Below are 25,176 nucleotides of genomic sequence, written 5' to 3' on the forward strand. Positions count from 1 at the left end.
GTCTTAGAAATAACAAGTGTTCAATTTAAGACGTACTTCTAGGACATAAATTATTAATTTTCAGACCATCCTATTCCTACGGCGCCTTCGACCCTAAAAGCTACCTCTCAACGTGCTTTGCACTTACGGATGACTGCATGCTGCCCTCAATTCATACTTTCTCAAAAGGAAAGTCACCTTTTTTGGCATGAAAGGGCGAACCTAAGCCTCTTTTTAGCCGACTAGCGACATGGAGTTCGGATACGCCTTTTCTTTGATCTCCTATCATTTTTGTGGAGGGTTCCATCTCCTTCCACCTCCTATCGGGAATAGTATTCACCCAGTTCATCGATCCGACATTCTACATTGGTCGAGCAACGATCGTTCGATGCTTGTAATAGTTAGATCAATAAATGTCAAGTCGGTCTTTGGGTATCTCCGTGGGGTTGTTAAGCTAAATTTCTGATCGTGTGTTTAGGCTGATAATCTGTCGTTCATTGAGATATGTTTGGATTGGTTGATTTTTTGATTCAATTGGAGATGAAAGAAAACCAAACACAAAAGTATGCTTTGCAAGCATAGAACGATTTATAAAAGAGAAAATTTTACGTGGGCTTATAAGCAGGACTAATCTCCCTCTCAAAGCTGATTGTTATTAAAGCGAACCTGCTCAGCCGAATAAAAAACAAAAAGCCTCGGCCTATAGAAGAAAAGATTATGGGCTCAAAGGTCGGTCCATGTCCTTTTGGATCTAGATATGGCCCAATACAGCAGATTTTGGAGAATCAGCATTTGCCAGTCGATCCAGCCCAAACCCCAAAAAAAGAAAAAATTAAAATAGAAAAGTTGAGAATAGGACTCCAGCTCCATTTCGAAGTATTAACACTTGGATATTCCTTGAAGGACCGGCCGCGCACTTCATCCATACGTCAGCAATGCGATTTTATTTTTGGAGTCTCATATAAAATTCGCACACCATCTATGTTTCCACCCATGAATGCAAAATGTACCGTTGGTATCTCTAATTTCAAATTAAATTTGAATTATGACTCTGGTGCAATTTCATATTTCAAGATAAAATCACGCATCTATTTGTTTGAGATGACTTTTACTTTCTATTTTTATGCGACCTTTATTGGTCTTAAGATCAAATTGAAATTTGTTAGTTCGACATTTAAACCTTCGACATAAATTGTGCGTGGAATTTTATAACTTTTTAAGGAAACTTCTCCTTCTCTTTTCAAAAATGTTGGAGGAGAATCGCGAGCAGACGTGAGGCCCAGGTTTTCCCCTCTTCCCATAATTAGCCCGGGCCCAAAGAAGGGAGATGATCTCCCGCAGGCGGCCACGCGGACCAACGGGACGGCGCCACGTCGCGCCGTGTGGGGGCCCCCGCCAATTGCCCGTCGGAAAGCGACTGTTGCCGCTTGCCACCCACCAATTCGAAGACAGCAAAAGCAACAAGGCGGGAACACTGCTCCAAAATAAGTAAGCGGAGGGGCCCACATTCCCCCTTGAATTTTTTTTCAATTCCCCATTATTAAAATTCAAAGTATATATTTATATATATATTAAATACGCCGAAGGATTTCGAATTGCGAGCCTACTCGAATTTTCGACCCAAAAAAATAATAAAAAAGAGACGGCATAAATTCGAAATCAACCGAAACGACGCTTTAACCGGCGATTTCTCCAAAACGAACTTCCCAAAAGCGAAACTAATAAAATCCGGAAAATCGAATTAAAAGCGCCGGTCGATTTCTTTCCCTTTTCCTCTACCGATTTCGAAACTTTCAATCTATAAGCCCGGACGGGAGCTACGGAGCGCTTCGAAAGCACCGGAAAAAAGGCGAACCAACGAACGAACCAACGAACGAACGGGCCCGAGAAGAATCTCGGCGAACACCGTCTCCCCGCGCCGCCGCCGACGATCCCGCTCCGCCCGCCGGCCCGCCGCGATCGGAGGCTTCGGCCTCACGATTCGATCCGGGGGAGTCGCTGTTTCATTCATTGCGTGCGAATCGCACTCTCCCCTTGTCTCCGTCCGTGTCCCCCCCCATCTCTGTCGCGAGCGGGGGGCCTCGCTTTTGCTTCCCAGATCTCCTGGACCTTGCCTTCCAAGCTCTCTCTCGCGCTGCTCCAGGTACGGTTCCATGGGCCCGCATTGCGCCTTCGCGGCTGTCGCCGTAGCTCTCCTCGTCGCTTGAGCTGGTCGCGAGATTCCGCGGATCTAGTGCTCGATTCGCGGTCTCTGAGGTCCGAGACGCGCGGGATCGGCAATGCGGCTCGCTTTTCTTGTGGAATTGGGGCGAGGAAACGGCCGGCTCGAGCCATTTCGTCGTTCGCCTGATTCCTGAGGTTTGAATTGTGTTCTGCTCGGTTTGTTTGAGGGACGGAAATGGAGCGGAGAGGCGGAGAGTGTGTGTGTGTGTTTTTTTTTTTTTTGGGGGGTTTCTGTTCCTGCTGGTTTGGAGCTTGGTTTTTGATAGAATGAGGCGCATTTTGCTTGCCGCTGCTGTAATTGTTGCCTGTTGAGTACACCGACGGCACGGGTTGATATTGTGGTGTTTCTGTTCTTTCGGTGCAGGGTTTGCCGCCTGAGCAATGTGCTTTTATGGGGAAACTGTGAGGTGATACTAATGTTAGCGAGTGGATTGCGTGCATTTGGATAGTCTTAAACCCATTATCTGTCATCATGTTGGAAGTTCTATGAGTGCGCCGAATGAAGCTGCTAATTTCTTCTTTCTGCACTGTTCCCATTATTTTTGGTGTGAATCACACTTTGCTTTGCTATCATGTCTTTTCTCTTTTGTGTCCGTGGTCATAAAGTATATTACTACTTAAATAGAGATTTGAAATGTTGCATCGGTGTTTGGCCAAAACAGTGAGCATCCTACAACTCTATTCCTCAGGAAACGTGCTTTAGGGAATCTTACTGTGGACGCATCCTTTCCTTTCCTGCAGTAATGCCTGCTGACTGATCGGGATAGAGACTACCAGCAATAAATCCCACCATGAACTTCCATTTGGAAGAGCACAAAGCTGAAAATGGCAGATTTGCTGGTTTTAATGGAAGTCGTGGGGGAGATGAATGTACAGATGGTTTTGAAGGCCTAGTTGAGGGTAAGATCCAAAAGGCTGATATTATATTCTCAGAGAGTTAGCTATAATTAATTGGGTCTTTAGTTTTCATGTTGGAGAGCTGAATTGGTTATGTTTGTTTCTTTAAGCTTTTCTGGTTCTGACGGTTCTAATTTGAATGTGTTGGTATTCAGAGCCTTTAGCCAGTGCGAATCATCAGCCTGGATATAAGATTCAGGAAACGTTACAGTTGAAGCAAGAATTCTTTGCAGATCTATCTACTACAAAGAGCATGGAGCTGATTAAGTTAACCAGCCTAGAAGTATGTTGTCTGATATTCCTTGGGTTTTTCTTATTCGTGGATTTTGATATATTATGATGTCATTTCTGTGTGCCATATCTGATGTTTGTGGCCTTCTCTGACATTTCTGGCTCTTTCTATGATGTTTTTGCAGAATGCTCCTACTCAGTCACTCTTCAGTGTAGCAAACAGGATCTTGGAAGAAAACTTTGAAAGGAAAAATGGAGAATTGTCTCATGTAAGGGAGATGCTATCGCATGCTCCATTCCATTCACTGTGGCTTTCCATTATCTATTAAACTAGATTCATTTGCATATAAGCTCTATGTTTTCAAGCTTTGCACAGTATCTCATTCTTATGTTTCTAACTGGTGATGTTGGACTCTGTGCACAGCGTATGGCTTGTTTGTTGAGAAAAGTACTGCAAATAATCGAGCGACGAATGTCAGTCCAAGCTGAGAATTTTAAACATGTAATCACATTTGGAAATTACTTTCACTCTCAAGCCCTACAACTTGTTGGGTACTTCAAATTCTTAAATGAGTTTGCTTGCAGCAAAACGATGTGTACAAGTCTCGGGAACAGAAGTTTCAGTCAAGAATCAAAGTACTTGAGACGCTTGCAAAAGGAACTTGTGAAGAAAATGAGGTATTCCATATAACATCTCATCTAGCTTAATTTAAATGACTCATTGATCACCTTTTCACACAATTCCTTTATATACTTTTTGTTACCAAGGTCGCTTTGAAGAACTTAGAGAGCATAAAGGTATGTTTGATATCTTCCAATCCTGTTTTTCATCTTCCTCTATGATGAAGCATGTCTTTCATGTGTAATTGTGCTACTGGAACTATGCTTAACTAAGTCCACTATGCAACAAGTTGCCAGGTAATATATGCATAACAATAGGTGGTCTAAGAGAACTACTTTTTGTACAAGATTCAAGTTGATGAATTCACTCTTATACTCAGTTGATGAATTCAATAATTCGGCCGTAAAAAGGGACAAGTCTAGAAAATTTTCTTTGTGGGGGCAAGATCTGGTTAGTCATAATTTTAGTAATTCATATAGTATTCTTAACCATAATTTTTTTCCCATGGACAACTACTCATTTTATGAATCTAAAAGTGTTTATTAAGCTTTATTAGTTTGTCCGGGCAAATGCAAATGAAAATATTCAGCAAAAGTAATTTAGCGTAACTTAAAGGTTATAAACTATTATGATGATTTTGAGAAGTTGAGTGGGCTCAAGAGCTGCCGCTACTTTTATACTTAGGCCTGTCTCTGAATATTGGTTGTTATGGGATATGCTCATGTTTATGCTTCAATTGTCTTTTTTTTTTTTTTTTTAATCTTGCTTGTTGAAATGGTATCTTGCTCTATCCTTTGACAGCCTACTGAGTCAAGAGTGTCATTAAAGTGATTTAGGTCTTGTTTGTTGCAACTTTAACCATGGTGTAGTGATGTAGAAGACTTACCAGGAAATTGTGCAGGCTCAATAAGTTGAGATATTTTTAGCATCTATCTGTGCTTTTTCTATATAATCCTTCCTATTTTACGATTTTGAATAATGCTAAAATCATTCCTTTTGTTGTTGCAGATTGAGAAGATCAAAGTGGAAGAGAGAAAAAAATTGGAGGACATGGATATCGTAAAGATGAAGAAAGAGAAGGATGACATTTGTGCTGAAGTTTCAACTCTTAAAAGTGACATTGAGATGGCCAGAAAGACTTATGAAAATCAACGCTTGCAATTAGAAGCAGAGTCTGGCAAAACTAAACTTGAGTTGGAAAAGATGGTGGAGGAGCTTGAGTGCCAACTAGAGGATTCAAGGAAGAAGGTTGCAGAACTCGAGGAATTTTCTGCAAATAAATACCAGAGGTGGAAGAGAAAAGAAAACAAGTACCAAAGGTTTATTGAATTTCAGGTTGATGCTTTGCAGGTCTGTGTGCTATCCTTCTATTTAAATTCCATTAGGTTGATGATGCTTTCTTTCACATTGAGCACATTGGATTGCTAGGACTTGCGAGCGGCCTCTAAATTTATGAAAAATGAAGTTTTGAAGACCAGAAGACAACACTCAGAGGAATTAAATGGCTTGGGTATGGCTGAGCTCTTTCTTTCTATCTTTTATTGAATTTATCTCATGTCACTTCCTCATGATCTCTAGATTCAAATTGATCAGGAGTGAAATTGAAAGGGCTAGCAGATGCTGCTCAAAATTACCACATGGTTCTTACAGAGAACCGGAGGTTGTACAATGAAATTCAAGAATTGAAAGGTACCGGCTCTTATTTTGCTTTATTCATCGCTTCCTTTTCATTGTCCGCTTAATTTAATAATTGTCATCTTTTATGAGTAGGAAATATCAGGGTGTACTGTAGAATCAGACCATTCCTCCCAGGTCAGAATAAGAAACAAACGACAATTGAGTATATGGGGGAAAATGGGGAGCTGGTGGTTGCAAATCCTACGAAACATGGAAAAGACAGCCACAGGTTATTCAAGTTCAACAAGGTTTTTGGTCCTACTGCAAGCCAAGGTTCCATTTATCTTTCTGTAAAGCATCTCTATTGAATTGCTTGCTCTTTGCTCGCACCAATGCTATTTCAGTAAACTTTGACATGGAAACCAGCACTAACTGTGCTTTATTTTTGCAGAGGAGGTCTTCTTGGACACTCAACCACTAATTCGCTCTGTTTTGGATGGATTTAGTGTGTGTATATTTGCCTATGGTCAAACTGGTTCAGGGAAAACATATACCATGGTATGTCAATTTCTTTATTTGCCTTTACAAAACTTGCCCTTCTTCTTTCTTATTAAAAGATATTGTTATGCTAATGACAGAGTGGGCCTAGTGCATCATCAAGGGAGGATTGGGGTGTCAATTATCGAGCTCTAAATGATCTTTTTCAAATTGCACAAAGCAGAGGAACTACCGTTGTGTATGAAGTTGCTGTGCAAATGGTTGAAATATATAACGAACAAGTTCGTGATCTTCTTTCAAGTGGTGGACCTCAAAAAAGATATCCTTCTCATATGGTTTCTTTGTAGTTCTGCCATGGCGTTTTCATCTGGGATTTTATGAGACATATATCTAGGGCAGTTTGCTTCTTTGCAGTTTGCACTCTCTATATATTTTTTTTCTGAAGTAAAGAGACATGTTTTTTCTTGACTTGCACACACTTGGGATTTGGAATACTGCCCAACCAAATGGGTTAGCTGTGCCAGATGCGAGCATGCATCATGTCAAATCGACCTCAGATGTGCTAGAACTGATGAGTATTGGCTTAACTAATCGGGCTGTAGGTGCCACGGCTTTGAATGAAAGAAGCAGCAGATCTCATAGGTTGTCCCTCTTTGTTTTTAATGTCGCTGTCTTTGCTAAAATAGTATTTGAAATCTAATAACAAGGTCCTCTACTCATGCAGTGTTTTAACTGTTCACGTGCGAGGAACCGACTTGGAAACAGATGCTGTTCTGCGTGGTAGTCTCCATCTGGTAGATCTTGCTGGAAGTGAAAGAGTGGATCGATCAGAAGCAAGAGGAGATAGGCTTAAAGAGGCTCAACATATCAATAAATCACTTTCAGCACTTGGAGATGTTATCTTTGCACTCGCACAAAAGAGCTCTCATGTACCATACAGGAATAGCAAATTGACTCAAGTTCTGCAGAGTTCTTTAGGTACATGTAATATAATTTCGCATCTTAGTTTTATCACCTCTACATACAGAATTACTTATGTGGTTGTGAGGGTTGCGGGATGATGTTGTATGTCAATGTCTAACAAAGAGGGAACTATAGCATCCTTCAAGATATTTCTTCCCCACAGTCTATGAAGTCTAATTTATAATTCTTGCTAAGTGCTTCTCTAATCTTTCCTTCAATCAGGTGGTCAAGCGAAGACTCTCATGTTTGTCCAACTTAATCCTGATGTTGATTCTTATTCTGAGACTGTAAGTACTCTCAAGTTTGCGGAGAGGGTATCTGGTGTTGAGTTGGGAGCTGCTAGGAGCAACAAAGAGGGGAGAGAAATCAGGGAACTAATGGAACAGGTATTATCTATAGTAGCTATCAAGTTGATTTTGTAGTTCTCTGACCTAAAATCTTATCTTTTCCCTGTCTATCTGTTGCCCGAGGGTATATCTGCAGTGGCATATTACCTCGCAGAAACTCATTCTCATGTTTTCCCAAAAAGAAAAGCACAGGGAGGATGTATTTGCGAGTATGGAAAGCCTCGAATTTTATGTGATGAAATTGGAGAAAGAAGTAATCTCGATGGCATAGTTGCTGTTCTGTGCTATTCTCAATAAGTTGAAAAGTGGTACAATGATCTCGAATGAGTTGTCATTGTTGTTATTGTTAGTTTTATGTGCACACTCAGTCGACGTTTGGTGCTATTGGATGGAGGATGTCTGAGATGTAATGATTGTTGGTTATATAGGAAATTTTTGTTTCATAGGAGTTAGGAGACCTTGTGCAAAATGCAAATAGTAAAATGTCGAAATTTTTGTTGGAGAATGACCGAAAGACAAGTAAGACTACCTGTTTAGATGAAATATTCATGCAGGCTAGAATGGAGTTTACATCTTTGCAGATGAGAACATCGTTGGTTGCTGGTTTACCTTGATAATTAGTAGTTTAAGCCTATTAGGAACCTTTTTCTGTTTCAACTAGGAGAGACAAACCGATACTGGATTTTGCTTTCTTGTAAATATCGCTCTTGTTTTGATTATAGCTGGAGCAGGACCTCATCTAAGATTTCATAAACTTTCATGCTTTAGCCAGTAATATTAAAGATCCATATATACTGATCAAGTGACAGGGTGAGATTTATATGGCAGCAGACTAATGCATGAGGTTTAATGTTTTGCAGCAATTTTTTCTAGAATATCCTGCGTGTAGGTTTTCCATTTTCTGATTTGATCTTTAATCTTGCAGGTTGGTTCTCTTAAGGATGCAATTAGCAAGAAGGATGAGGAGATTCAACGATTGCAGTCCCTCAAAGGTAGTGCCAGTGCTGAGAAGCGTAGTTTGACCTCGCTGAGATATGGTTCCTCCTCTCCCAGACGACATTCAATAGGTACTCCTCAACATATCCGGAAAACATCAAGCGGAAAACTCTCAGGCTTAAGTGATAAAGCAGCTTCAGATGGGGACAATTGTTCAGAGTATAGTGATAGGCATTCTGAAGCTGGTTCACAGCATTCGGGGGATGATTTTAAACTTCACAAGGAATCCTACCAGCCATCTAAGCTTGCTGATGGGCCTGTGGATCAGAGTGCTACAGATGACGTGCAGCTCTTGGGATTGGAAGATGCAGATTTAGAGGAGAGATTGAGTGATATATCAGATGGTGACCTTTCAATGGGCACAGAAACTGATGGTTCTATTAGCAGTGTTGTTGAGTATACTCTCTTTCCTGAACCTCCGAAACAGCCTGAAAAATCTGAAAACATTGAGAAGTAAGTGATTTCAGTTAAGGTTTTTGCAATCTCTTTTTCTGGTGGAAAATGGTTTAGCCAATGTATGCCCTCCATTTATGGTTATCATATGATTGCGTTTACTAAATCAGCAATAGATATTTATATTTTTGGTTTATGCTGGAATTAGCCATTTCTTTACAGAGAGAATGAAGGCCCCGGGGAAAGCATTAGAAAAGCCAATGCTGCTTACTGTTGCCAAGTGTTTCTACTCGCGATTTTCTTGTGAAATGTGTTACTATGGAGTTAATATTAATGCTCTAAAAGCGAGTTTATGAGTTGTCTATAAATCCCCGTGCTTGATATTGTTCTGGCTAATGATCTCTTATGCCTTCACTTGATGTGTTGGATCCATCGAATGCAGGTCAGCTGTTCCCTCTAAACTGCCAAAGCCCCCGCAAAAATTGTTGCAGTCAAAACCATCTCATTTGACCCGAAGTGCTACCAAAATCTCATCAAGTATGTCGGTTTGGTGATTTATGTTTAGTTTGCTTTTCCACTGCTTGGAGGACAAATTTATCGAGCTTGACATTGTTGCTGCTGCTGTTACATTGCTCATTGATACAAACTATATGTTCGTGATTGTTGCAGTTTCCAGGAAAAGCATCTCTGCCTCCAGTGGCTCCTCCTCGGCAAAGCCCCTGAGAAAATGGCAGTGAATATGATGGGAGTGGAATGGCGAAACAGAACAACTTCCAATGTTCTAACAGTCATTTCCAGTTCTCCTTAGTTCCATGTCCTATAGGATTGTTTTAGGCCTTTAACTGTATGACTTAGTTGTGTTTATAGCACACCGGTCTCCGCCTTGTGAAATGTAGGTAAAGGCACTTAGTTTGTAATATACCTCAATTATCATAGTGCTATTGATTGCTGAGGTCCTCTACATTCTTGTTCCAGCTAATTTAGCTCTGGCATCTGAAATGTGATCCTCTAATTGCTGCCAATTCCAGGACTGCTTAATACATATTATGTAATCTTCTGTGCTCACTACAAATTCTCGTGGGAATAGCAGAAAGGGTAGCAATTGATCCATTTGGCAATCGACATCCCACCATTGTGTATCAAGTACCTACACTCGAAGTCAAAAGTAGGGCTGATTCTAGCCCGCCGGGGCAATTCATACGATTTGAACTCGTGGCCTCGTTTGCGTGGGTTTTAACTTTGGTGACATCCTCTTCTTTTTGGGAGGGGGAAGAATACTTCTTACTTCTACTTTTGACCATCCTTTTAAAGCGAAAGAAATACATTTTGAACTTCTTGAAGATGCAGAAAATTAAATATAAAATTATGTGTCGATATGTCTATGTTTTGGAATAAAATTCAAATTGTCACAACCTTAAGATGTTCAAAAAGTTGAAAGTCAATAGAAATCATACAAACTCATGAATAAATGAATACATTGTTAATTTTTTTTTTTCATAAGATTCGGATTATTCAAAGTTTTTAACTCATCTCCAATAAAATTTACACATCATATCGACAAGCTATTAATTCTTATGTCATTTTTAGAATCCCAAGTTATACATTTAATATAATTATATCGAAGGCACAGACATCAAGGTCTGGGTGGTGTAGTCGGTTATCACGCTAGTCTCACACACTAGAGGTCCCCGGTTCGAACCCGGGCTCAGACATCCTACTCTTTTCGCTTTTGAGACATCCTCGTTTGCCTTTAATTTTTTTTTGTTTCCTTTCTTGGCAACTGCTCTTGACAAGTTTTTGGATATCCCAAAAGAGAGAATAAAAGGAAGAATAAAAACCCTAAACTACGTCGGTTGCCTTTTATTTCCTTTTCTTTTTTTTAGCAACTACTCTCGACAAGTTTATGGATATCCCAAAAGAGAGAATAAAAAGAAGGACAAAAATCTAAAATCAAGTTCAGTGTGACACATTTAATCCATTTTTTTTTTGTGACACCAAAAACCCTAAAATATGTCACATTAGTATATGTTTAGGATTTTTGGCGTCACAAAAAATAGATTAGGATAAAGTTCGGGATTTTTTGTTGACTAACGCAAAATTCTCATCCCCCAGTTCGTCGTCATATATCAAAAAGAAAAAGAGGGGCTTTCGTCCTCCCGGAGAAAGCCCAAAAGATGAGAAGCAAAAGCCCATAGCCACAGCCCATTGAGAAAGCCCAATGGATCAGAAGCAAAGAGCCCATAGCCACAGCCCAATCAGGGGATTCATCCGAAATTCAGGGCATAAACGGCCTCACTGCGCTCTCTTCTCCCTCCGTGTGCAGAAGACGAAGCTACTGCGTTGTCAGTCGCAGAACACAAGAGCCCCGTTTTTCTCCAAGACCTCGCGGTTGCAGCGGTGAACTCCGCTTCCTTCTCCCTTCCTGTAAGCCCTTCTTCTTCTTCTTCTTCTTCGTCCTGTCTACATGCTCCGGGGTCTGCACGTGGCGACTGGCGAGGGCCATCGTCCCTTCCTAACTCTAGTTTTCTCTCGCCGCGCCTCTGCTTTTCCGTATTTCCGTCCTGCCTTCGAATTGCATGGAGCTGCTGGTTCCGTTTTCCTTTTGGGCTTATTTCCTTGCGGTGTCCGATTATGATGCGGGTCTCTGGTTATGGATTTCGTTCGTTCGCGTGAAGGGTAGGCTTCTCTGCTTTTGGGGGTGTCCGTAGTTTGATCAAAAGGTACTGGCTTTGGATTATGTCCGGTGATATGATCAGTCGCCGCCGTGGCCATGCTAGGTAGGGGTGTTTTTCCTGAAATGGGTACGTGCGCAATTCCCTTTTATTTTTTTCCCAAATTTGACTGGTCGGTTGGTGTTCCCAGCTCTTCGAGCTTATTTGTTAGGTCGTTGTTCGCTAGAGCTTGAGATTTTAGTCTGAATGTGCGGTGGGCTTCTTGTTCTTTTCTTTCTTTCGGCCTCTTCGTCTATGCGCCGCGATATTGGTGTTTTGCTTTTTCTATAAATTGGAGGGTTTATCAGTGTTTGGAGATTCTTGATCTGGATTGTTTTTATCTCTAGTTCTGCAGTGCTGTCGCTTGTTTGTGGTAGACACGGATCAGTCATTGCATTCTCTGTGCTGCTTTGTGCGTTGCAGATGGCTCGATGGGATGAGATTTTATCCCTTCCTGTGCAGAATCCTCCGTCATTGGAGTTTTCGGCTGCGGATTTGGTTTGGTCCAAGGTGGAAGGATGGCGCGACAACATAGATAGAGTGGCTTTGATCCCGTATGCTAGAGTTGATGATTTCGTGAGGGGCGAGTCTTCGAACAAAGATTGTCCGTCGAGATTTCATGTTGAAGCACGGAGGAAAAGACCTCTTGAGATGGCTTATAAACCTAAAGTTGATGGCATTCTTGAATACATACTGTAAGTTGTTACCTTTCTCCAGTTTTCACTAAGAATGTCTCATGGAAGTAACATATTCGCCGGTGTTGCTTCCTGCCATAGACAAGGCAGTGCTGCAGGATTGCTGATTGATCTTGTTGTAGGTATTGGTGTTCCTTTGGTCCTGACGACCACAGGAAGGGTGGGATCGTGCGGCCTAGTAGGACTAATTATGTCCCCAAGAAAAATAATGCTGGTCGACCTAATACGAAGAGGGGCTGCACCTGTCACTTTATTGTGAAACGCTTAATTGCTGAACCATCGGTGGCACTTATCATCTATAATCAGGATAAACATGTTGATAAGAAAGGTCTCCCTTGCCATGGTCCCCAGGACAAGAAGGCAGCTGGTACACGCGCCATGTTTGCCCCTTATATCTCAGAGGACCTTCGCCTTCGAGTCTTGTCTCTATTATATGTGGGTGTATCCGTGGAGACAATAATGCAGAGACACAATGAATCTGTGGAGAGGCAAGGGGGTCCTACTAACCGCGATGACCTTTTGACCCACAGATATGTTCGTCGACAGGAGAGAAGCATTAGACGCTCTACGTATGAGTTGGACGCAGATGATGCAATCAGCATTGACATGTGGGTGGAAAGTCACCAGAGCCACGTTTTCTTTTATGAGGAGTTCTCTGATTCCGAACCATTCACTTTGGGCATTCAGACGGAGTGGCAGTTACAGCAAATGATTCGGTTTGGCAATCGCAGCCTTGTGGCTTCTGATTCAAGATTTGGAACCAACAAATTGAAGGTCCAAGTCTACCTTGAATAACATATCTATCTTTGTTATAGCAATCATTAGATATGAACTTGCCTGCTGAGTTAGCTGACTTTTCTTTGTTATGATGTCCAATAGTATCCTATTCACAGTCTTCTCGTCTTCGATTCTGACAACAAGGCCATTCCTGTGGCATGGATAATAGCACCGGCATTTGGAAGCACAGAAACTCATAGATGGATGAGGGCCTTGTATAATAGAGTTTGTGCTAAAGATCCTTCGTGGAAGTTGGCAGGGTTTATTGTTGATGATCCTCTAGCTGATGTCCTTGCTATCAGGTAGAGTATTCTCATTCATCTATCTATATCAGCTTTTGATCTAGTCATAGAAGTCTGGATCATCTTAGTCGAATAATTCTCTTTAGTTGTGTTTCTGTGCCAAGGTTTTGGGATCTACTAATTTTAGACTAAGTGCGGAGAGGGCTCAAATCTTGTATGGTTGCTAAATGAAACTAATATAACAGTTGTAAACTTTCGGATATTTCTCATATACATTCTTTTCTTCTGGGATTTTCATTGTTATCTTGCTATTTAAAAACTTGGAAATTTGTGATGGTGGGGAATGTTGCTGATGAGTCATTTGAGACTGGCTTCTACATTAGATTATAAACCACAGTTGCAGCGCCTTTGTTCCTTGGGAATTGTATTTTGGTTGCAGGGCTTGAGTTCTTATTGCTATTATTTATTGTATTGATAACAAGGAGACATAAGGAATTGGATTTAATTGTTAGGTGGATTCCTTGATTATTTTGGTGCTTATGACTCTAAATAAGATATATATCCATTTCCTGCTGATATTGGATTTAATGTGGCTATTTGTTGGATTATTTACTGGGAATGTCTGTCTGCCCATGAACCATATTTTAACACATACAATTGATTGGCACATTTGCTGCTAATTTTATTGGTTTGAGCATGCTCATTTATTGGAGACTTGGATTGACAACTGCATATTTTGATATGCTGCAATAGTTCTTGCTGCTATAGGCTGATGCGTGGGTGCTGGATTCTGCAATTCTTCTAATGAAGCATATTTGCATGAATTGAAGTTCTACATCTCTTCCTTTTCTTTTGCATTCAGGGATGTGTTTCAATGCTCTGTGCTACTTTGCTTCTGGCGGTTACGTCATGCATGGCACAAGAACTTAGTAAAGAGATGTCAGGAGACTGAAATGCGTGTGGAGATGGCAAGACAACTTGGACAGGCAGTAGACAATATCTGCAGAGGAGATGGAAATGTGAATTTGTTTCAAAGTTTCATGGACGATTTCGTTGAGGCACACCACTTCATGGATTATTTCAAGGCAGCCTGGTACCCCCGTATAGGTTGGTCTCTGTAACTATGAGTATTTTGCTACCTGAGTAAGTTTCTTTGTTGGCTCTCGGCTTCCAATTGATTTCTCACAATTGAAAGAAGTTGAGTCAGGCTTTCTCTGGACTTTCAGTAGGGATAGTAGATGATGGAAATTGTATTGGCTCCTTGATGCATCTTGAATTTGATCGCATGGAGATTATTTTCTTTTTCTTTTTGAACTAATTTAAATTTCAGAGTCTCTCCTTTTTTTCTCAAGAGAAAATGATCAGATTCTTCTTCTTTGTATGTAGGGTCATGGACAGCTGCGCTGAAAAATCTTCCACTGGCAAGTCAGGAGACTTGTGCAGCACTGGAGTTTTACCACAACCAATTAAGGCTCAGATTACTGAATGAGGACAACACCAGTGCTTATCAACGGGCTGATTGGTTGGTTGACAAGTTGGGTACGACAGTACATGCTTTCTTCTGGCTTGACGAGTACTCAGAAAAGGAGGATTTTTCACGATACCGTAAAGATGAGTGGGCCAGTGGCTTAACATCTTGGCGCAATGCATTAAAAATTCCTGATTCTGATGTTACACTAGAAGGGGAATGTGCAAAAGTTACCAGCCAGACTCTTCGAGACAAAGTTCACATTGTCTGGAATCCAGGTTCAGTGTTTAGTTTATGCGATTGTAAGTGGGCAGACATGGGTTACCTGTGTGAACATGTCTTCAAAGTAATTAAGGTCTGTCGTGAACGAGGTTCGGCTTTGCCATCTATCAGTCTATTTCAGTACAAGCGGGCATTGCTTGAGATGTTACGTTGCCCTCCTCATGATTCAGTACGGGATCATGCTATTTCTTTGGCAGTCTTTGTACAGAAGCAGTTGAGTACGCTAATTGATGAAGGAAGCAGCAATATCACGGACAAGTCACAAAGTATCAGAGTCATTTCTGAAAATCAAGGCGGTGATTTGATTGAGGAAAGAAATTGCTTAAATGAGAACTCATTATCTTCTTCTGATGGGCATAATTGCATGGATATGTCAGAGACTCCCGGTCGTATCACGGAAAACTTGGGTGGCAATCTAACTGATATGGCAGTCAAGCCAAATGGATTTTGTAATGAAACTGATACAGAAAATTGTGGCAAGATGGATGTTGACAGGCCATCTACTCGTAGCTCAACTCGTAGATTACTCCACGTTGAAGAGGGTGCATCTAATGGTTTCCTCCTTGAGAATGGGAAGAGAGATTCTATTAATAAAACAACAGGTGTGGTAAATGCTCCACCTCCAGATGGCAATGACCCCGCTGGTTTTAAGGGTTAGATCATTGAATTAGATTGGATTGAGACCTAAGAAGAGGATGGAGACCAATTTGAAGTTGCCGTTTGTCTACTGGGTAAGCTGCCTTTTCTTAAGTTTTGGCATAGATTCATCGGTCTTTGAGTTTTACATCTCTTGCCCTCACATGCTCTGTTGCTTGTCTGACTAGCAAAAGATTAGCATGGGGGTGTCAACTGAACTACTTTATTATTTCCATTCGTGTTTTGATTGTATGAATGCCTTTAAGGTAGTGAATAAGCTCAACTTTTCAGGCCATGTTGAAAAAGTGCAGTCACCAATCTCTTAGGGAAGGCTGATTTGTTAGTAGTACTTCTCCTCTATACAGGCAGCAGTCATGATTGCAGTTTCGGCACTTGATAGAGATGCAACTATGCTCAGAAATGCCACAGAACCAAGGCTATCGAATGATTTATGAACAGAGAAATTGAAGCTGCCAACCTTGATGTACAAATCACGGTCGAATTGGAATCTCTTTCTTGGCCCCATGCCCAAGGGTCCATGGATCAGGTACCCAGTTGCCGCATATACTTCTATCGGCTTAATCACACGACGGCAACTACTTGCCCTTTGAACTCAAACGGGTGTCGATTTTCTTGATTCCAGGCTGAGGGATCTGTGGCACTAAAAGAGAACTCAACGCACGAGTCTGGGCAATAGAGAGCGTCTCTTTTTCTTGTCAACCTGTGAGCGACACGTCTCTAGTTGTCGTCGAAGAGACGTGAGCCTGGGGAAATTCCCTTCTGTAGCTTTTGCAGATTGCTTATCATAATCGATGTGCTATTCCTATGGCATTCTTTGTACTCATAGACATCTTTCACATGTTATGTTCACCTGAAAAAAGTGAAAAAGAAGGAAAAAAAAATTGCTGCAGGCTATCCGAGCGTCTGACGGTTTTTCTGTGCTGAGCCAAACACCTTGGCACATTGGCCCTAAAATAGTCTTTCTTGTCTGATGTTTGGGAAATGACAGGTCATGATACACATTTGTATCTTATCCTAGAAGATCGACTTTGATTATAGTGGTGTTGCTTTTCAATTTATGGCACATCAGAGGAAACTGTGAAATTCTTGGAGATGCTACATGTCCCCACTGCGACTGTTGAGATGGTCGTGGTGATTTGGACTGATGATTTTCCCCCCTAAAATGTCAGATATTCGCCCAACAATATTATGTTAATCGTGCTATGTTTGGGAACTGCTTAAGGAAAGGTGTAGATGTGGATAATTGGCATGACTATGATTGCAACATGGACCAAAATGGGAGTGTTTGGAAAATGTTGCAATCAACAGTTATGCCTCGTGAATAATAATAATAATGTTGCGTGCTTTGACTGTATATTGGTCTTACTAACTTTAGGAAATATTCTCTTGCTGATAATTTGAATTTCAAAATGCTGAAATGTCAAAATATGCCTAAATTAGATGCTGTCTCAAAGTGAATATCACCATCCTGTCTAGGGTGGAATTTTTGCGAATCGGCTGCAAGTGCACCTCTAGATTTTGGAATTCACCGAATTCTCAAGGCGTTATAATGACACTTCTCAGACTTCAACATAGTTTCCTAACCTTATTCGTCACGCTTCACCTTTATCATCATTGTAGCTTTGAAAAAATTTACTAGATACTACCGGTAGAAGTGTCTTGCTGGATATAAACATTAGCAGAAATAAGTAGCGTTCTTATATGAATCCTTTGAGCACATAAAAAGTCGTGGGGATGAGGACGACTATCCATCCTGGCTTTCACATTGAAGAGCCCCATAGCCAAACTAAGGGTAAGCGACTAATCAAACTCCTATTCCAAAATTAAGGGCAACGGATCCACTTCAAACAACATATTTGCATTCGCAAAATACCACAATTTCTAATAAACTCGTATTGACGTATGTAATCATATATTGAAATTCGAGTATTCATGTATCGAGTGCTCTCTCCTTTGAAGGATTAAGTTTGGTTTCATTTAGGTCAATTAGAGAGAGAGAGAGAGCTTAAACTCTCCTATTGAGAGCTAAAAAAAGAAAGAAAAAAACGAAAACGAAAACGAAAGAAGGGAGTGGGGGGGGGAACACAGAGGAGCAGGAGGAGAAGAGGGAGTAGGAGATGATAAAGAAAGGGCAAGAAAGGGAAGAGAGAGAGAGCCAAAAAGGGGACTCGCTTTCCATTGCTGCCTTCTCTTTTGACCAAATCGAGAACGAGGAATCAATTCCCAATCAATCACTCCCACCTCTTCCCTTCCTCTCCCCCTCCCTTCCTTCTTCCCCCCAGCCATCCCCATCTCTCTCTCTCTCTCTCTCTCTCCCTCCGTATATACTCTCTCCGCTTCCGCTTCCGCTTCCGCTTCCGCTTCTGCTTCTGCTTCCGCTAACTGCTTCTTCCTGGCGCGATCTCTGGATTCCGAATCGAATCGCACCCCCACGCCCACGCCCACGCGCCCGGCACCTTCTGTGTTGACTCCCCAGCTGAGTTGACCCCCCGCCGTCACTCCTCTCCTCCCACCCCAAGGTACCTACTTATCTACGCTTCCTCGCCCCCTCCCCCGGGGAAGTTCAATGAGGAACCTATTGCCCGAATCTGAGGTTTTTTCTTTTTTCCTCCCGCCGCCGCCGCCGCGCGTTGCGGCGGGGATGGAGATTGTCCGGTTGAGAGCGGCGCTCGCCGGCGGTGGCGGACGTTCTGAATCTAATATCTTGTGTTTGTTTTTGTTTTTGTTTTTTTTGAAGATGCGCGGCGCATTGCGATGGAGTGCTTAGCTCCGGCGGCGTCGGTGGAAGCTTGGATGAGAGTGTGCCTCCCGTCCTGAGGTTCTTTTGCTGGAGCGGGACTCGGGAGTCGGAGCTTTGTTCGAGGAGATTCGATTGCTTCGTTCGTATTCGTTGTCCGGCATTTTTTCTTCTTCTTTTTTTGGGGGCTGGCGATGGGGTGCCAGTGCTCCAAGCTCTTGCTTTGTTGCTACGATTCGGTGCAGAGCGGGCAGATTCCGGAGGCCGACGTCGCCGGTACTTTCTTCCGGCTCTCCTTTTTCATCTTTTTACCAAATGGGTTGTCGGCTACGTCTCTGTGCGTGATGGGTGCAATGGGGCCGCCTCGAAAATCATTCTTTTGTTTAACTTTTTGACCTGTTTCGGGATGGGTCACTTGGTTTCGAAACTTTTCGAGTCGTGTGGGTCTGGTTCCTGTATAAAGTGACTGGTCCTGACGTAGAGTCCACGATGTTGCAGATAATGAAAACGATGCCGAAGTCGGTGGCCTGCCCACATTTCGGGAGTACACGTATGATCAGATTAAGATGGCTACTTCTGGATTTGCTGTGGAGAACATTGTTTCTGAACATGGTGAGAAGGCGCCCAATGTTGTCTACAAAGGCAAATTGGATAATCAAATGCGTATCGCTGTGAAGCGCTTTAACAGGTCGGCTTGGCCAGATGCCCGGCAGTTTATGGTGAGCATAACTCTCGCGGCCATTGTCATTGAACAATCCTGCCATACTTGTTTTGGCATCTCTTCCCAAAGGGCAAATTGATTTCCTCATTTCGGCTTCTTTTACGGACAATCAGCTGTGTTGTTTTGCAAAGAAGATAATTCTGGTGGTTTGGAGCTTTGACAACGTTTAGTGGTGGTAGAACTATTTGATCGTCTCTAGTTGATTTTATTCGGATTAAAGTTGCCTTGCTCAGTGGTAAATGCGGTCACTGACCCTTCTGATCAGTTTGACTTGATGAAACTATGCTTCTTGTTGTTCTATCAGGCTTGTCCTATCTAAAAATATTTTGTCACCTGAGTGGATTCCTCAACTTGATATGGTGCTCAAGATTATCCTGCGGTGTGAATTTTTTTTTTTTTATGTGACTTATAAATTCTCTCCACCGCTTCGCACATTCCAGGAAGAAGCAAAAGCTGTTGGTCAGCTCCGTAATCAGAGGTTGGCAAATTTACTTGGTTGTTGCTGTGAAGGTGATGAGAGATTGCTCCTTGCAGAATATATGCCCAATGAGACATTGGCAAAGCACCTATTCCATTGTAAGTTTACTGAACTGGAATGATCTTATTGTTATCTTTGTATTAGATATTTCCTTTATATATAAAAAATGCCTCGTTTTATATGGATATTCTAGATAATACCTTCTTCCACGTGAGAACAAATAACTTAATTTGAAGGTTTCTGTACTAGGGCTAAATATTCTGCTCGTTGGGCCCATGATTATAATTGGAATGGAAAAGGCTTTACCTGTCTGTTCTTTATACCTCGATGTTGCATTCTAGGGGCAGTATTAAGAACCACCCATATCATTCTCTGAAAGTTCTCATGGCTATTTTTGAGAGAAACTAACATAAGTATGTTGAATTCGCTTAAAAGACAGTCTTCAATTGTTTATAACTTTCGTTATTCTTCCTAGTTACATCCATTTGTCTATTGATCACCATATGATTTTGCTAATGAAATAAATGCCAACGTAGGGGAAACTCAACCTATGAAATGGGTGATGCGGTTGAGAGTGGCTTTGCATCTTGCGGAAGCTCTGGAATATTGTACTAGCAAAGGACGCACCCTTTACCATGATCTGAATGCATATAGAGTTCTTTTTGATGAAGTAAGTTCCTATATCTCCTCCTATAACTAGAAACCAAAATGTTGTGAATAGTCCTTTTGGTCTTACATGCTGTTCTCCAGGAGGGCAACCCTAGACTTTCATGCTTTGGTCTAATGAAGAACAGTAGAGATGGAAAAAGTTATAGTACTAACTTGGCTTTCACTCCTCCTGAGTATCTGAGAACAGGTAAGACAATGATGAATATGATTTTTGAAGAAGTTGATGTACTTCTTTGTTCACTGTCTGTCAATAAATTTCCTTCTTCTACTTAATTTGTATTTGGCATGGATATATGAGTTTAGCCATTGAGAACAGACTTGCTGGTATCGTCTTCCTCTATCTATCAATTGAATTTCTTTTTCTTTTCGCATTGCCTGCTGGAACTGGAGTCTACCTAATACAAGTTCAGAGCTACTGACAAGAAAATTGAATGCATCTATCCTAACTTATTAGGATTTCTTTCTCCTGTTATATAAGTCTGTACACGAATGGTGTTTTGATTTCCTGGAGCCTGGAAGCTACTTGCCTGATGGATGGGGTCAGAATTATTCCTGTTATACTATTGCTGGGACTTGAGATTTCTTGGATTTGCTTTATTAATTCATTTGGGCTATTGTCTTGTTGTTGGGTATTTTCACATATAATATTAATAATTTTCAAGGCTCTAGTGCCCACCCATAAAATTTCAGTCATTGTCTCTAAAAGCTGTACTCGATGGGCTTTTGATGATTAATTGTGCTACCACAAATGGGATTTCACATTCTATGTTGTCTGTTTATCTGTGTTAATGGTTGCCATTAGAGATTTCTCGATATTTTTCTTTTGCTTGTTTGATGATAGTAGTAATACCCACCCCACTTGTTTTTGGCAGGACGAGTAACGCCAGAAAGTGTTACATATAGCTTTGGCACCCTTTTGCTGGACCTCATTAGCGGGAAACATATTCCTCCAAGCCGTGTAAGTTGATTTCTAAAATTATACTTCTATTGAATTGCTAGTTTAAGCTGACAGTACACTTCCTTAAGTTGAATACATTAAGAACAACTGTAGACTTAGGACAGGGGAAGGTGGGTGTAAAATTACCAACAAGTGGCATGGTTTAGCCATTGTCCTGTATCAATGTAGGTTCCCTCCATGATTTACAAAGCAGCAAAGAATGGACAATATTCTCTAGTTAGTGTAAAGACATAGAAAATTGATGTGGACTCAGATCTTGAATCAGTTCGAGGATGGTAAAATACATTCTAATGTTGGGGTGGGTGATTTTGAGTTACCATTGACCTGTGCACCGTGTAAAAATGGCTATTTTAGATCGTGGACTGTTGTATGTGTATTGTTATTTTCAGTAACTTCAGGGTATGACATACATGGATGGTTCTCACAAGGCATTTATGAATGTAGTGATGAGTTTCTTGGCTCATGATGGTCGGGTGTTAAATTGATCTTTGAACTTTGGACTGCGGAATAGAAAGCCCATTGAGTATATAAGGGCCTATTCGGTAACCATTATGTTCCCTTGGAATAATTTATGCTCAAAAATAATTTTTTAAAATTCTATTCCATGAATGAATTTCTGAGCATTTGAAGGCTTTTTGGTAACTGCACAAAATTTCCATTCCTGAAATAAATAAATAAATATAAATGCATTTGGTATGACCCTTAATTTTTTTTTATGTCATAGAATTACTTTTAATTTTTTAATGATTTTATGAGATTTTTCTTTCTTTTTTCTTTTTTCCTTTTACTCTTCTTCCTCATCTAGCCGGTTGCCAGCGTCCGGTTGCCAGCCATCACCAAGGTTGGCAACCGGCTAGATGAGGAAGAAGAAGAAAAGAAAAGAAAAAAAAGAAATTGGCTTGATTCTAGAATTGTTCCTGAGAATAAATAAGTATTTTTTTTCTACTTCTTAATTTTGTTCCAAATCTATTCTTTGTTTCCTAGAGTAGAAAAATTAGTTGACTTTATCAAATGGATTTCTGTTTTTTTTTTGGGGGGTGTTCCGGATAACAAAAAGAATAGAAATAGCCAAGAACGGTTACCAATCAGGCCCTAAGTGACTTACATAAACTTCCAAGCATGAAGACTAGAAATATCTGTACCATTTCTAATATCTTTAATAAATTTAATATAGATTATTGCAATTTCACAACAATTTGTAAGACCAGCTTTTGGGCAGAATGAGGATCTGTCCTCAATATGGTAGTACTTTTGCCCTCGAAGCCTACAATTTGGAAGATTTGTGGAGAACTTCTGGCTCTTATTTAGGTTATTTCCCTTTTTGTTCAGGCACTTGACCTAATAAGGGACAGGAATCTGGAGATGCTCACTGATTCTTGTTTGGAGGGTCAATTTATAAATGATGATGGGACAGAGCTTGTACGTGTAGCTACAAGATGTTTGCAAGCTGAGCCCCGAGAGCGGCCAAACCCGAAGTCATTAGTTGCTGCTTTGCTTCCTCTTCAAAAGGAGACTGAGGTATGTATTAATAAATGTGGTCAAATACACCCATGGGAGACAGTTGCTCGTACCAGAGGGCTGAAAGTAGCTGATGAATGATGAGGATGCTAGAGGCATTTTGGAGTGTTGTGCAATTTTTTCTTTTGGGTTTTGAATAACCAGATTTTCATGTTCCAAAAAGATGGCACTAGCCTTTGTTTTCGTAGAAAGTTTCCCTCTAACTACTGCCAGAAGGAGCTGACCATTTGCTTTGCAGGTTCCCTCTCATGTACTGATGGGTATCCAGCATAGTACAGCATCTCTACCTCTATCTCCACTTGCTGAAGCTTGTGTAAGAAAGGATTTGACTGCTATACATGAGGTTTTGGAAAAGCTTGGGTATAAGGACGATGAAGGTGCAGCTACTGAGGTATATTCCTATTGCTGCGCTTAAGATTTAGATATAGGAAGTATGAGGCCTTGGCACATGATCTCTTCCTAGTTTATGGTCCATTTATTATGCACGCTGACTTAGGTTTTGTTATTTATGTTTTATCATGACTTTAGCTTCGTATTCGAATGCTTTTGTATACTTTATTCTTATCATAATATCAGCATTCAATTAACATCTCATTTTAGATAGTTGATTTATTTGATTTACTGTCATCATCATAATTTCACATCAGACGATTGGCATTGCCTTGTAAATGTTTAGGTTCAAAGAAATTTTCCTGTTCTAAATTAGTGAGGATTAGTGACTTTGGTTCTTATCATTTTCGTAATAACTGTTGCTATGAAATGATTCTGTTTTTCAGAATGTCTAGTATGTAGCAATTGGAGTCCTTTTGTGAATCCTAAGACACTGATTTCCCTATGTCACTCAATAATTTAATTCCACTGATGCACGAGCACTGAAGTCTGGCTCCTCTTTGTGAATATGTATAGTTAGATGTACCTTGTCTCTCGCATGTTAAGTATTAGGTTCTAAGAATTTTTGTCAATATTAAATGTTTTTCATATTGTTGATCTTCTGGCTTGCAGCTTTCTTTCCAGATGTGGACAAACCAAATGCAGGAAACATTGAACTCGAAAAAGAAAGGTGATGTCGCTTTCCGACATAAAGATTTCAGCTCTGCGATTGAATGCTATAGTCAGGTTAGTATCATCAACAATTCTCTTGCTTGCTTGTCTCAAGTTGTTTTGTTTGTGTCTTCTGTGAGTTAGTCCACATTTCAGGTTAAGCAGATAGAGCTGCTGTGGGAAATTTGAGGTTTGAAGTTAATTAGGAATATTAATATTTGAACTCTGGGATTTCAAAAAGAATCACTGGGATGAGATGGAATTAATGTAACTACCAAAAACTATCCTCAATGACATCTAAGCTGAGAATTGCAGATTCTTGTTAGTTGATACAACTGCTTCTGGTGTCAAACTGTGTTCAGACTGACAGATTCACCCTAGCTGACTGTCTTTCTATTGCAGTTCATTGAAGTTGGAACAATGATGTCCCCAACACTGTTTGCACGCCGCAGTCTGTCTTACCTCATGACAGACACGCCAGAAGAAGCGCTTAATGATGCAGTGCAGGCTCAAGTGATATCACCAGTCTGGCATATAGCATCCTATTTGCAAGCCGTGGCTCTTTTCGTGCTTGGTAGGGAGAATGAAGCCCGTGTAGCACTTCATGAGGGATATGTCCTTGAAACTAAAAAGAATGGTTCTTGAAAACAATTGGAATGAGTTCAAATGTGAATTGATACCCCTTTCCAGATACTGTTCTTTGCCAAGAATTGGGCATCGGATGCTTGCAGAGGAATACGAGACTCTGAAGTTCCCGATACAAAACGAAACCTTGGAGTCGATCCTCTGCATGGTTCTGGTTGTATATTTGGCTGATCAATTATGTTTCATCTGGTAGGTTAGGAGCCTTTTCTGACACTGGACTGGCAAGTCCAATTGTTAAGGCCAACCTGTGTGCTGCAGCAGCAAGAGCATTTTCCCCCACGAGGAAAATTTTGTACTCAAATGCTATTTATGGTTTCTGTTAGGTGGAAATAATTAAGAGACAAGCGAATGGAGCATATTTCCAGAGGGATTTGGAGTCTAAATGTGCATTAAGAGATTTGTAGGATATGCGGCCATGGTTGTAATTTCTGTACAGCAGAATGGTTCTTTGACCCCATCTCTTTTCATTGGCTGGCTTAAAACAGAGCATTGTCTTTGTTCTTTGACCTTGCTGTGAGATTATGTTGGTTGTGCTGTTTCAAACAGACCATCTTGAAATGTTGTGTTGTCAACTAAAGATTGCGGTTGACATTATGACCAAACTGCAATAGAACACGATAAACCTCCATTTCATCTACGCCCTTTTCTTAATTTAGGGAATTGCATTTATAACTGGAAACTATATACGCAGAACAGTATTGGGCATGCTGTTTATGAACTACATCCATCAGTATGTACATGGTTATACTCTAGATATTCCTGCTTATGCATCCTTCCCCTCTTGGCCGTCTGCACGTTGATTCCATTCACG

At 40.9% G+C, this 25,176-nt stretch overlaps 3 protein-coding genes and 1 non-coding gene across 13 annotated transcripts; all 4 read left to right on the forward strand.

Annotated features, from left to right (window-relative positions):
• Window positions 1–1,731: 1,731 nt before the first annotated feature.
• LOC104441744 (kinesin-like protein KIN-14J) lies at window positions 1,732–9,788 on the forward strand. 7 transcript variants are annotated; one of them, XM_039311435.1, is made up of 20 exons: window positions 1,732–2,122; window positions 2,567–2,609; window positions 2,892–3,102; window positions 3,255–3,382; window positions 3,516–3,599; window positions 3,755–3,832; window positions 3,916–4,008; window positions 4,099–4,128; window positions 4,961–5,302; window positions 5,381–5,462; window positions 5,546–5,641; window positions 5,723–5,902; window positions 6,021–6,127; window positions 6,208–6,386; window positions 6,545–6,709; window positions 6,792–7,045; window positions 7,253–7,416; window positions 8,303–8,826; window positions 9,209–9,303; window positions 9,436–9,788. In XM_039311435.1, exons 3-20 carry the CDS (start codon window positions 2,994–2,996, stop codon window positions 9,501–9,503), a joined length of 2,778 nt encoding a protein of 925 aa, XP_039167369.1. In that variant the 5' UTR covers window positions 1,732–2,122; window positions 2,567–2,609; window positions 2,892–2,993; the 3' UTR covers window positions 9,504–9,788. The 7 variants fall into 7 exon arrangements, with proteins under 7 accessions (XP_039167369.1, XP_010053256.2, XP_010053255.2 ...); XM_010054954.3 differs by having other exon boundaries at window positions 2,944–3,102; XM_039311436.1 differs by lacking the exon at window positions 1,732–2,122 and adding an exon at window positions 2,167–2,337.
• A 616-nt stretch (window positions 9,789–10,404) lies between these two features.
• Window positions 10,405–10,478, forward strand: TRNAV-CAC. Its single transcript has one exon. It is a non-coding gene; the product is annotated as a tRNA-Val (tRNA).
• A 598-nt stretch (window positions 10,479–11,076) lies between these two features.
• On the forward strand, window positions 11,077–16,681 carry LOC104441745. 4 transcript variants are annotated; one of them, XM_010054956.3, is made up of 8 exons: window positions 11,092–11,190; window positions 11,901–12,172; window positions 12,295–12,946; window positions 13,052–13,251; window positions 14,054–14,298; window positions 14,578–15,672; window positions 15,943–16,124; window positions 16,221–16,681. In XM_010054956.3, exons 2-6 carry the CDS (start codon window positions 11,901–11,903, stop codon window positions 15,597–15,599), a joined length of 2,391 nt encoding a protein of 796 aa, XP_010053258.2. In that variant the 5' UTR covers window positions 11,092–11,190; the 3' UTR covers window positions 15,600–15,672; window positions 15,943–16,124; window positions 16,221–16,681. The 4 variants fall into 4 exon arrangements, with proteins under 4 accessions (XP_039167476.1, XP_010053258.2, XP_018727796.2 ...); XM_039311542.1 differs by having other exon boundaries at window positions 11,077–11,190; window positions 11,940–12,172; window positions 15,943–16,681; XM_018872251.2 differs by having other exon boundaries at window positions 15,869–16,681.
• A 1,216-nt stretch (window positions 16,682–17,897) lies between these two features.
• Window positions 17,898–24,959, forward strand: LOC104441746 (serine/threonine-protein kinase BSK7). The gene is made up of 11 exons (XM_010054957.3): window positions 17,898–18,117; window positions 18,336–18,611; window positions 18,834–19,054; window positions 19,497–19,632; window positions 20,071–20,204; window positions 20,285–20,390; window positions 21,076–21,161; window positions 22,491–22,679; window positions 22,918–23,070; window positions 23,682–23,795; window positions 24,123–24,959. The coding sequence occupies exons 2-11, from the start codon at window positions 18,530–18,532 to the stop codon at window positions 24,363–24,365; spliced, it is 1,464 nt and encodes a 487-aa protein (XP_010053259.1). The 5' UTR covers window positions 17,898–18,117; window positions 18,336–18,529; the 3' UTR covers window positions 24,366–24,959.
• Window positions 24,960–25,176: the final 217 nt, after the last annotated feature.

Source organism: Eucalyptus grandis, chromosome 4, assembly GCF_016545825.1.
Source record: "Eucalyptus grandis isolate ANBG69807.140 chromosome 4, ASM1654582v1, whole genome shotgun sequence".
Lineage (NCBI taxonomy): Eukaryota > Viridiplantae > Streptophyta > Magnoliopsida > Myrtales > Myrtaceae > Eucalyptus > Eucalyptus grandis.